Raw genomic sequence first — 12151 nt, forward strand, 5'->3', positions numbered from 1 at the left:
ATCGAATTCTCACAATAACCTGATGACACCCCCATTTCAGGATGAGAAACTGGAGCTTGGCAGGTACACTCACCTGGAGTTACCCGTCAAGTCGGGGACCTGACCTCAGGTTAGAGTCGCCCTCTCCTCAGTCTTGCAGGTGGTAAAATCTGCTCAGTTGTATTTTAGGACACCTGCTGACAACGGCCTGGCAGGCGGAAGAAATGAGGTCGTAGGGTGACATCTGCCCACACAGGCAGGCTGGTCATTTGTTCGTTCATTCAGTGGGCTTCCTCTGTGCCAGGGATCAGGGGACCCAGGGTGAGTCAGACCTGGCCCTGTCCCCCAAGGGGCTCAGAGCCTGGTAGGGGAGGCGAGAGAGTGAATGCATGATTTCCATGTCACCAAGCTATAACTGAGGTGCAGACAAAGGGCCACAGTCAGTAAAATCTGTGAGGGCTTCCCCAAGGAGGGGACATTTGGGCCTTGAGGCCTGAGTAGGCGACAGATCTGGAAAAACGGAAAGGGTCGTCCCAGGACCCACAGCTGCTAAGATCCATCGGGAGCTTTTTAATGTACCAGGAGCTGTCCAAGGTGTCTCTCACATTAACTCACTGACCCGCACAACTCCCAATGTGACGGGTACTGTTACTGTCCCATTTTCCAGGCGAGGAGTCTGAGACAGAGAGGTTAAGGAACTGGTCTAAAAATCACACAGCAGTTAAGGGGCCGGGACCGAGAGGGGGCCAAAGAGAGGAAAGGGGTGCAGCATCAAGGCCAGATCTGGGGTGGGTGCGTCTTCGTTGAGACCACTCCAGCTGTGTGGCCACTCCCAGACTCTGTCCCTATGAGATAAATGTGTAACAACTCCTAACGGCCGACATTTCTGAGCACTTACCATGCTGTGCCAAGTTCTGGGCTTAGCCTTCTCCTGTTTTTATTCAAGCTTTTTACAACATCGTGATATAAGGACACTGACAATCCCCGCTGCATAGAGGAAGGAAGTGCGGCTCTGAAATGCTCGAGAACTTGCCCACGATCACACAGCTAGAACTGGGTCTGTACCCAGGCCTCGTCGCCCCCAGAACCCATTGAGTTTCCACCCTGCACTGTCGCCTTCCCACCCACGTTGAGGGAGTGGTGCTTTCGAACTGTGTAGAACCAGACCCACAGTAACCGATACATTTTACATCACCAAGGGGGACACATACACACATAACTAAAATAAAAGATTCATGGAACAATACTTAATCTTACCACAGACCCCATACTACTCTGAGGTCTCTTTTCTATTCTCTTCATTACAAAAAAATGCTTTGACTCAGAGATCCCACTTCCAGGAATTTATCCTACAGATATACCCACGTTTATAAGAAATGTGTATGAATAAGGTTATTTATCATAAGAGAAAAAGACTCAAAACAACCCAAGAGTCTAACATCTAAATAATTGAGGGTATAACCACACCATGGGATATTATGCAGCCAAATAAAACATTCCAGAATATATTGTTAAGTAAAAAAAAAAGCAAGACACAAAATAGAACATAAGCGATGGGGCAAGTGGCGTGTTCTTATTTGCTTGCAGCTGCATAAGGAAACACTGGAAGCATATAGAAGAAACGAATAAAAGTGGTTTCGCCCACTTGGAAGTTTCCGGAACCTTTTCCTATAGTTAGCCCTGGGAGATCAGGGTCGTCAGGGGCAGAGCTAGGAGGGAAACTCTCAGGGAAGACCATGCAGTAAAAGTAACACTTTTCGTACCAACTGAATGTATGAACCATGTAAGTAAATGTTAAAATGTGAGAGGAAAGAAGAGGTGGCTATGCCCCCTACGTTGATTTCCGGGGTGCCTGCTGGGCTCCGCAGGTGCTCACTTACCCAGAGCTGCCACGATGAGGAAGAAGGAGGCTGCCACGAGGAAGACGATGTCAGGCTTGGTGTAGGACAGCAGCTTCTGCAGTGTGGCCCCGGACGCCTGCTCTGGCGGGTGCTGGTCCACCCCAGCGAAGCCCTCGGCCTCGGCCTCGGCACCTGCCCCCGGCTCCAGGGCCTTGGCATTCGGCCGCACTGTGGACAGCAACCACCAGAGCAGGAAGGAGGCAGTGAGGGAGATGTAGGTCCACACGAAGAGGGCCCAGAACCACGGGTCCCGGACCGGCTTGCGGACCTCGGAGAAGAGCAGCAGCTTCACCATGGTGTAGATGCCCGCGAAGAGGCAGACGAGGGCGATGACCGTCCGCGAGGCCCGCAGCCGCCGGGGCCCCAAGGCGCTGTTCTTGGCCACACCGATGGTGGCCCCCAGCAGCAGGCAGCTGCGGTACAGGCAGGCTGCCCAGAGGTCCAGCACCGAGTCAAAGATGTTGAAATGGCGGATGTCCTCCAGCAGGCTGCGGTCCAGGTGGCTGAAGACGTAGATGGTGGTGGTCATGCCAACGTCCACGCTCATGAAGGCCAGCGTCACCACCACTGCCTTCCACAGCTGCATCCTGGCGGCTGGCGGTGGGCAGGTGCCGAGGGGCAGGCTCTAGTTCACGGGGACAAGGCCATTCATTGTCTGCAGGGTGAGGCCAGACCTGTCAGGGCAACAGGGTGAGGGATTAGGTTTGCCACCTGTTGGCTGTGTCATGAATTTGGGAGCGGTGCTTCTCCAGGGCAGAAGTGGGGCTGGGCTGCACTGTGCCCGAGTGCTGCCTCTTGAGTTGAGTCTGTCCCTTTCTCTCCTGGGGTCTTTATTGCCCCATCTGCAAAATGGGCAAAGCTCCGGAGTCCCCAAGTGGAGCGGTGAGGCATGGACAAACAGGAGGGGTGACTCCGAGTAGTGACTGGGAAGGGGGGCCAGCCCAAGACACTCTGTCTCCCATAACTCTGGTGCCCACACCAAGGCAACAGACCTCATGTTTGGGAGTGACAGAAACCCCACACAACTCCATGAGGCCGGTGTTTCCATATTCCCATTTACAGCGGGGAAACTGAGACACAGAGAGACAAAAGCATGTGCCCCATATCACTCTGCCAACAAAGGCCCAAGCCAAGACTTGAGCCAGTATGTGAAGGCTCCCAGAACCTGACTCACCTCCTGTACCGCCTGCACACAGCAGGTACCAGTAACTACAAGCAAGCAGTCGTGTGACACAGCCCTTCCTATGAGCCCAGCCCTTTACATACACCATGTACTTTGCCTGTGTTCACTTAATCCTCCCAACAACTTCGCGAGATTCACACTATCATTATCCCCATTTAGCAGATGGAGAAACTGAGGCCCAGAGAAATTAATAACTTGCCCAAGATCACCCAGCTGGTGAGTAGCAGAGCTGGGATTTGAACCCAAAACTGTCTGGCTCCAGAATCTGGGCTCTAAACTGCTAAACTAAAATTCTTGTCAATATAACAAGTGCTAACAGAGAGTGTTCATCTAAGGAAAATAGAGTCTATACCAGAGGACACTTATTGAAGTGAACGTGTGCCTGGCACTATTCTAAGTGATTTACAGGCATTAATCCTCACAAGAATTCTATCAGGTAGGTTCTATTATTAGCCCCATTTACAGTGGAGAAAATCGAGGCACAGAGACAGAAACCCCACAGAGAGGTTAAGTGACTTGCTCTAGGTCACACAGCTAAGAAGGGGCACAGTTGGATGTGAACCCAGGCCGTAGAGTTCCAAAGTCTGTGCTCTCAACTCCAAAGCCCTAATCCTTCAAACAGCCTATCCATGGGGTTGGCAAGACCCCTTATGATGCTCAGGAGGGGTCTGAGATGCGGAAAGGAAGGACCCAGGGGCATGATGGTCCCCAAGCCTTGGCCCTGCCTTCACCCCAGCACTTCCAGGCAGATTCAAGTCTGTCCCAGAGAAGAAGGTTGCCTTGTCAGCATTTCCCCTCCAAGAGAAGCCAGGGTTGAGTGGACCAAGGGCAGGGGAGGGACCGGGGGTGGGGATGGGGGTAGGAGACAGACACCCCCTGCCTAGGCCCCTTGCTCCACCCCCGCCCCGCTGGGCTGCCAGTGCTGGCTCCTGCCTGCTGCAATGCAGAGGCCTTGGGGAGCCAGTGAGTGGGTGAGCATGAGTCGGAGCCCAGAGAAGGATGCTCTTGGCTGGGTGCCCCACCACGCCTCCTGGGCAGGCCAATGCCAGCTGCCCAAGCCTGCCAGTCACTTCCGCTGCTGTGCCCCTCTCGGTGGGCACAGGGAATCCCTCAGCCCCCAGAAAGGAGCTGGAGTTCAGAAGTAGGACAGGAGGCCGATCTGCCAGCAACCAGCCCAGAAGCTTGGCTGGCTCTCCCTGCACCTACTCCGAGTCACTGGCGGAGGAACGGGGGTCCTTCCTGACACCCTTCCACTTTGGGTAATGTCAAGCCCACTGGACAGCCACCCGCTTGGGAGCCCCAGTTGTTTATCTTCACTGGAATAAACAAAATTTTGCACTCTAGCATCAGACTACCTGAACCACGTTTTACAGGCGGGGAAACTGAGGCCCAGAGAGAGAAGCGATGCCGCTTGTCTAGGGTCACCCAGCAACTGGAGGCAGAGAAACAGCACCAGGGTGCCCAGCTCCCAAGAGCTGAGTCTTCTACTCCAGGCTCTGATGGAGCAGAACCAACTCAGGTCGGGTTACAGCTCTAGGTGGGGACAGGCTACTCTCTTATTGTTAAAGTTACTGAGCAGGAGGGTGAAGGGGACAAGCCCATCGGGCTCCTCGGAGGCATGTCCCTGCTTTCCTTCTGCCTGACATGGAGGACATCGCTGGGATCAGCGAGGTGAAGGTGGAGGGCAAATTGTGGGCACGCGGATGACGTGTGTGGCCTGAGGGACAAGGTGGCAGCCAGAGGCCAGCATAGGCAGTGCCAGGCCTGACACACAGCCCGGGGAGACAGGGGCAACTTGCCCGACCCCACATGATAAGACATGGTACAGGGTTAGCAAGTGGCCCCATCCCCACGGAGGTCTCGTCAAAGGCTTTTCTTCACAGAAGAAATGGTGGTTGGGGCATCGCCAGCTGTCAGGTGCACAGAACATAATAAATAATTATTATTACAACAACAACAGCTACCATTTATGGAGTGTTACTAAGTGCTAGACAAGGTGCTAAGAACCCGGCACCACCCTGGGTGGGTGGAGGTCCAAGCAGCTCAGTTCACCCCTAACATGGTGAACTTTTCAACCCAGAGTGGCCATTCATTGCCAGTGGTGGAAAGGCCCATACACTACTTAGCAAACACTGCTGACTGAGGACAGTTCTGTGACATAGTGTCATCGCGGGTCTCCAAAGGCAGGACCAGGGTTGGGTTGGACCCACGTTGTTCCATCCTGACTCCCACCCTTGCGGAGCCCACCACATCCCATGCTGGGACTTAGGAAAGTTTTTTCAGGTAACTCGTGGCTTTAGGTGAGGTAAACTGGGGAGCTACCCCAGCCTCCCTACAAACTGGGGAGTTACCCCAGCCTTCCTACAAGCCTCCTCTGATCACCTTGCACCTGCCCCATCTGAAGCAGGGGAATGGGCGCCAGCCTTTCTCCAGGGGGTGGGACAGCAGGCAGAGGGCAGGAATCCTGTAAGACCAGCTTAAAGCTGTCTTAACATCAAACCTGGGCAAGTGGCACCAGGGTGGATGCAAGAGAAGCATCTGTCTGTCCACCAGCTGGGGAGACTGAGGGAAGGGATTTGCCAAGGTGGACAGGCCCAGGAGGCCCCCAGGAATGACCTCTTCAAACAGCCAGGCGCTCAGGTTATGTGGGCAGGCCCCGCTGTGTGGCATGCGGAGCCAGTCTGAGCCTGGGGGGAAGGGCAGCCATTCAGGATCCTTCTCCAAAGGCACCCTTAACCCTTGTCCAAGAGGCAGCGGCGCCTGAGGGGTTAAAAAAAAATGCAACATTTGCCCTGCGGGCGTGGAAAGGATTCTGCAGGGATGGGGGCGGGTGGAGGCTGCGGGCGTGGGGGTACAGGGATGGGGCCAGAAAGGCTCCCAGGAGGCTCCCACCTTCACTGGAGATGCCTACTCCATCCCGGGGGCAGGGGGAACAAGAAGCCCTCCAGCGTGCGCCCCGCTTGGCACCCAAGCCTGGGAAGGAACCGGGTCGGGAGTGGAGGGGGCCGCGCTTTTACCTCTTACCTTACCTGACATCAGGTGAGCCGTAGGGAGGGGGCGCAGCGGGCTCGGGTCTTCAGGGCCGCAGGCTCCGTGCCGCTCATTGGAGACAGCCGGGCGCTGAGCTAGCTCGGCTCCTGCGGCCGCTTCTCCCCGCCTTCCGCCTCGGCTGCGCTTTGACAAGGTCGGAGCGGCGCTGGCTCCCAAGCCAGCTGACTGGCGGGGCGGGGCCTCTGATGGGGGCGGGGCCTCTAGACTGGGGCGGGGCCTCCTGGGGGCGTGACCAGACCTAGCCGCTGCCCACCTGCAACCAGCCCCGTCCCTATCTGCCCAGCCAGGCCCTCCGCGCACAGAAATGGCCTCACCTGCTGGGTCTGCTCTTTAACGGCTGTTTTTCTTTGAAGGATGGGGGCTATGATCCTCATTCATTCACTCATTCATTCATTCAACAAATATTTATCCAGCACCTACTATGTGGCGTGCACCATTCTAGGCGTTTGAGATATGACAGTGAACAAAACAAGGTACCAGGCCTTCTGGAACTGACATTTTAGTGAGGGAGTCAGGCAATACACATAACAAATAAGTAAACTGTATGTGTTGTGAGGGAATACATTTTATGGAGAAACACAGGCAGCAATATGTACTGAGTGATTGCTAGGTGCTAGGTGCTGGGTGTTCAGAATACAGCCACGTGTGCAAAAAAACCCAGAAAACTCCCATCTTTTTGAAGTGGGGGAGACAGAAAATCAACGAGTAAATACATAGGATAATATCTGGGAGAGGTAAGCGTTGTAAAGGAAATAAAACTGGGTGAGGCAGTGTAAAGTGCCCTGGGGCTACTTAACTGGGAAGGGCTCTCTGAGAAAGGTGAAGGGTGCAAGGTGAGGAGGAATAAGCCACAGGGCGGTCTGTGGGAAGAGCATTCGAGGCAAAGGGAACTGCAAGTTGAAAGGCTCTGAAGTGTGAACTCGCCTGGCCGTTGGAGGAACAAGACGGGATCAGTGTGGCCTGAACCAAGAGCTGGGGAGAGTGGGTCACAGCCCAGAGGGGCAGCAGAGTGGGGCCCGAGATGTCCACATCCTTCTGTCCTTCAGTCAGAGGTTTCAAACACCCTCTGATTTTAAAACAGCCTTCTTCAAGGGGAATTTGGCAAAATTCAGAATTTAAAATGTACTTTTTTTTTTGATCCAGTAAGATTTTCTTCTATAGCTAGACAGGTAGAGGGGAGCAAAGATACTAGTTTGCAGATAGTTACTGTAGTTGCAAAAGTCTGGAAATCACCAAATACCCTTCCATAAGGAACTGACCAAATAATTACAGAGCATCGCTCAACAGAATTCCCTGTAGCAGGGGAAAAGAGATTTATGTACCTATCTATACACAAAGTTACGTAAAGGTATGGAATGACCTCTTCAAACATATTGAGTAAAAACAAGGGACAGAATAAAGTATGTTACTGTTTGTGCAAAAACAAAAGCCAATGCATGGTTGTACCTGAAGAGCATATTGTCGTGTCCAGCACAACACGGGCAGTGAGGGTGCGAGACGGGGCGGCTTTGGGATAAGTTTTAAGAAAGAAACATACAGAGACTTAATGCAGTTAAATCTCAGAAGGCCAGGGGGCTCACAGTTCTGAAAGACTGGAGCCCCGAATAAAGCCGACTGGAGGTTTTTATTGATAAGTATACAAAAGAGTAGCAGTGTTTTTGGCATGGTCTGTGAGACTCACTTATCACGTTATAGAAACAACCCAAACCAATTATGTTGATCTTCAAACAGCCGAAGCAGAAAGTCCTTGAGGTGAGGTATGCAACTTTTTAAGGGACATATATCACATGTTGAAATTGTTTCACAGAGCTAAGCAGGGAAAGCTTAATTTTATCACTCTCAAGACTTTTCTCCCAATTAGGTGAGAGGGAAAAGTCAGAGCCAGCAGCGGTTTTTCCCAGGCGGGGGAAGGAGAGACAAGGCCCCTTCCCAAATCTTTTTAAGGCAGCTCATCGGGGGTCTCCATGTGGTTCTGCCTGGCTTGAGTTGTCCCCCACCCGTGGGGAATCTTACTCGTCATTGGCTGCAAACCCTCTTTTAGAGACTAAATAGAGAGAAATATACAGTCCCAGAGATGCACAGTCTCACAGACTATTCTTTCCTTAAGGAAAGACACGGGGGGGGGGGGGGCAGTCTGCTAGGCTGTTGTGTGACAACAGCATATCTTGGATCGATTATCCAAAAGTTAGAGTGACTCAGAGCTGGGTTCAAATCCAGCCTCTGTCATTTTTTTCTGTGTGAGAATAGCTAACACAATAGTGAAGGAGAGAAACAAAGTCAGAGGACTGACACTGCCTGACTTCAAGATTTACTGTAAAACTACAGTGTGATGCTGACCAAAGAAGAGACAGATCAATGGAACAGAATAGAGAGCCCAGAAATAGATCCATATAAATATAGTCAACTGATCTTTACAAAGGAGCAAAGACAGTCTTTTCATCAAATGGTGCTGGAAAAACAACATCCACATGCAAAAAGAAGAAGAAGGAGGAAAAGGAGAAGAAAAAGCAGCAGCTACACACAGACCTTACACCTTTCCCAAAAATTAACTCAAAATGGATCATAGAGTTAAAAGTAAAACGCAAACTATAAAACTCCTAGAAAATAACATCGGGGAAAAAAAATCTAGATTTTCTTGAGTATGTTGATGAGTTTTCAGATACAACACCAAAGGCATGATCCATAAAAGAAACAATTGATAAGCAGGACTTCATCAAAATTGAAAACTTTCTGCTCTGTGAAAGATACTGCCAAGAGAATGAGAAAACAAGCCACAAACTGGGAAAAAAATATTTGCAAAAGATATATCTGAAAAAGGACTGTTAATCCAAAATATACATGGAACTCTTAAAACTCAACAAGAAAACAAATAACTTGATTTAAAGAGGCAAAAGACCTGGACTTCCACCTCAACAAAGAAAATCTACAAATGGCAAATAAACATATGAAAAGATGCTCAATGTCTTATGCCATTAGGGAATTGCGAATTAAAATGACAAGATACCAGTACATACCTAACAGAACGGCCAAATCCAAAACACCAACACAGCCAAATGCTGGCGACCACGTGGAGCAACAGGAACTCTCATTCATCGCTGGGGGATGCAAAATGATAGTTACTTTGGAATACAGTTTGGTGGCATCTGAATGAAACTAAACATCCTCTTACCATATAATCCAGCAATCACGCTCTTTGGTATTTACCTAAATGAGTTGAAAACTTATGTCCACAGAAAATGCAATATTATTCAGTGTTGAAAGGAAACGAGTATCAAGCCATGAAAAGAAACGAGTATCAAGCCATGAAAAGACATGGAGGAACCTAAAATGCTTTTAACCAAGTGCAAGAAGCCAGCCTGAAATGGCTACATACTATGGAGACATAGGCATAAAAAGATCAGTGGTTACAAGGGGTTAGGGAGGAGGGGGGAAGAATAGACAGATCACAGAGGATTTTTAGGGAGTGAAACTATTCTGTATGCTACTGCAGTGGTGGTTACATGTCATTGTACATTGTCAAAGACCCCAGGATGGACAGCACCAAAAGTGAACCCTAAACTATGGTGAACTATAGACTTTGGGTGATAACAAAGTGTCCATGTGATTTCACTGATTGTTACAAATGTCTCACTCTGATACTGGGATGTTGTCAGTGGGGGAGGCTCTGTGTGTGTGGGGGGGGGCAGGGAGTGTATGGGACATCTCTGCACTTTCAGCTCAATTTTCCTGTGAACATAAAACTGCTCTAAGAAATGAGGTATACTAAAAATTGGTTAAAATGGTAAATTTTATATTACGTATATTTTACTGCTATAAAAAATAAGAGAGCAGAATGCTCATAGCAGCTTCATTCATGACATCTCCAAACCGGAAACAATGCAAACGCCATCAACTGCGGAATGGCTGGAATGGTCCCCCAGTGGAAGACTATGCAGCCAGGAAAAAGAACCACCTGCTGCTACACACACCACAGATAAATCTCAACAACATAGTGTTCACTGCTGCGTGAAAGAGATACAAAGTAGTACACAAAGTAGTAATACTATGTGATTTTATTTGTATCAAAGTCAAGAACAGGCAAGAGGGGTCTTTGCTTTTAGGACCCTTGGGAGATGCGTAGTGACCGAGAGGCTGGAATGCTCTGTTTTGGATCTGGGTGCTGGTTACATGGGTGTCTAGTTTGTGAAAATTCACCAAGCTGTACACTTATGATTTGTACCCTTTTGGTATGGGTGTTCCACGTTAATTCAAAGGAATGTGATATATACACATACATGAGTATACACATACATACACACACACACACACACACACACACACAGACACACACACACACACACTCGGTTCTCTGGAACCAGACAGAAGAATGGGTGCTTTAATTCTCACTAGGTTTATGACCCTGGACAGGCCCCTGAACTTTACGGGAGCCTCAGTTTCCTCATCTGTAAAATAGAGATAATGGAAATACCTCATGAAACCAACAAAAATACGTCACTTCTGGCTGGCAGTCACATTGATTTGTGCTTACTATTAATATTCTTCTCGCTGCTGTTCTCTTTGGTGACTGAGCCCAAGCTGGGCAGGGTGGCAGCGGGGACACTGTCTCCAAGGAGGCGGGGGGGGGCATGGGGAAGGCCAGTCTAGGTTGACAAGCAGAACATGCTCATCTTGCAAACTGCTGTAACGGGAGAAACCTGAGCGGGTGAGCTGGGCAGAGGCTACACGAGCGATGCCTGCACAGTGGCAGGCTGGGGAGCCGGCCGGCCCTGGGCCTCCTGGGGGAGATTGGCAGTTAACGGGGTACTGAACATCGAGCTGGGGAAATAGATCTTTTCCTGGATAGCAGGGCCCTTCACTATCGCTGGGCAATCAAGAGGCCCATGAAACTTGAAACACCTTCTCAGGCCACACAGCTCTGGGCCAGTCTTCTCCTTAAGGAAGCCTGGTAGCTTTTATAAGGCTGGGCCCAGGGTCCCCATGTCCTAGTGACCTTGATTTCATGCCTGAGTCAGGAGGGGGCACCCATGGAGATCTGCCTGTAACTTTATGAACAAGCAAGCAGAGGCAGATTTGGGTTCCACTCCAGACTCCATCGTTTACAAGCTGTGCAACCTTAGGTGGATCATTCAACCTCTCTGACCCTCATTTGTAACATCAGGATAGTTCTTACATCATAGAGTTTGTTGTGAGGACTAAACAGCTTCCCTGGGCACAGAGGGTAGAATCCAAAATGTTAACTGTGGCCTCCCATGCCCAGTGATTTGGCTCTAATACCACCAGGCCCCGTTCCCTATGGCTCACCCTCTCATCTGTGTTGCCCATCGCAGAGCCTCTGCACTTTCAGTTTCCTTGCCTACAACTCTTTCCTGCCAGATCTTGCTGCAGCAGTTAGGGCTCAGCTGAAATGTCACTCTTTGGAGGAACTCCCTGTCATGTCGAAAGAGGACACCTCCAGGCACCTGCCATCCCATCATCCACTTTATCTCATAGCACCTTCAACTGAATAAAAATGACTTGATCATGTAATTGTTTCTTTCCTTGCTCCTGTCTCTCCGCCACTTGACTGAAAGCTTCAGAATGGTAGGTACCTTGTCTGTCACTCAAAACACACTTTCACATGCACACATCACACACTCATAGACACACTCACACACTCATAGACATACACGCTCAGGAGGTCTGACAGCCCTGCCCAGTCAGTGTGAAAAGCAATCAGGCTGTTGGTGTAGGCTTCGCCCAGAGAGCAGGGGCCCACTCCCGGACCCCCAAGGCACTGGGGAGAGGTGGCGAGACTTTGATAGCCGGAGCCGTGGACCCCCATAAATGTGCTGCTGGAGACAGCTGGGGAGGACGTCCTGGCACGGTACCGTGGAATGTGAAGGTCTCTCATCTCCCTTCTGGGCCGTGGGGCCCATTGTGTGGGCCTCCCAGCTCAAGTTGCCATGGAGAAGAAAGGAACAGGGCTGTGCTGCTTACGTGAGTGTGAACAGGTGTGACCATGTGTGGGATGTGACGGTGGGTGAGTACGTGTGTGAGG

At 50.5% G+C, this 12151-nt stretch overlaps 1 protein-coding gene across 5 annotated transcripts in view; it reads right to left on the minus strand.

The window, feature by feature from the left end:
• The window catches only part of ABCB9 (ATP binding cassette subfamily B member 9), a 38153-nt gene that overhangs the window by 18615 nt on the left and 7387 nt on the right, over positions 1-12151 (minus strand). Inside the window, exons 3-4 of one of the 5 annotated variants that reach the window (XM_019733896.2) lie at positions 9129-9209; positions 1860-2554 (exon numbers count right to left, since the gene is read on the minus strand). In XM_019733896.2, coding sequence (XP_019589455.1) covers positions 1860-2466 — 607 coding nt within the window. In that variant the 5' untranslated portion in view covers positions 2467-2554; positions 9129-9209. Of the gene's footprint in view, positions 1-1859; positions 2555-6087; positions 6308-9128; positions 9210-12151 lie in introns of those variants that run through there. The other 4 variants (XM_019733897.2, XM_019733895.2, XM_074321630.1 and 1 more) reach the window with 4 other exon arrangements.

This window comes from Rhinolophus sinicus, linkage group LG16, assembly GCF_036562045.2.
Source record: "Rhinolophus sinicus isolate RSC01 linkage group LG16, ASM3656204v1, whole genome shotgun sequence".
Classification (NCBI taxonomy): Eukaryota; Metazoa; Chordata; class Mammalia; order Chiroptera; family Rhinolophidae; genus Rhinolophus; species Rhinolophus sinicus.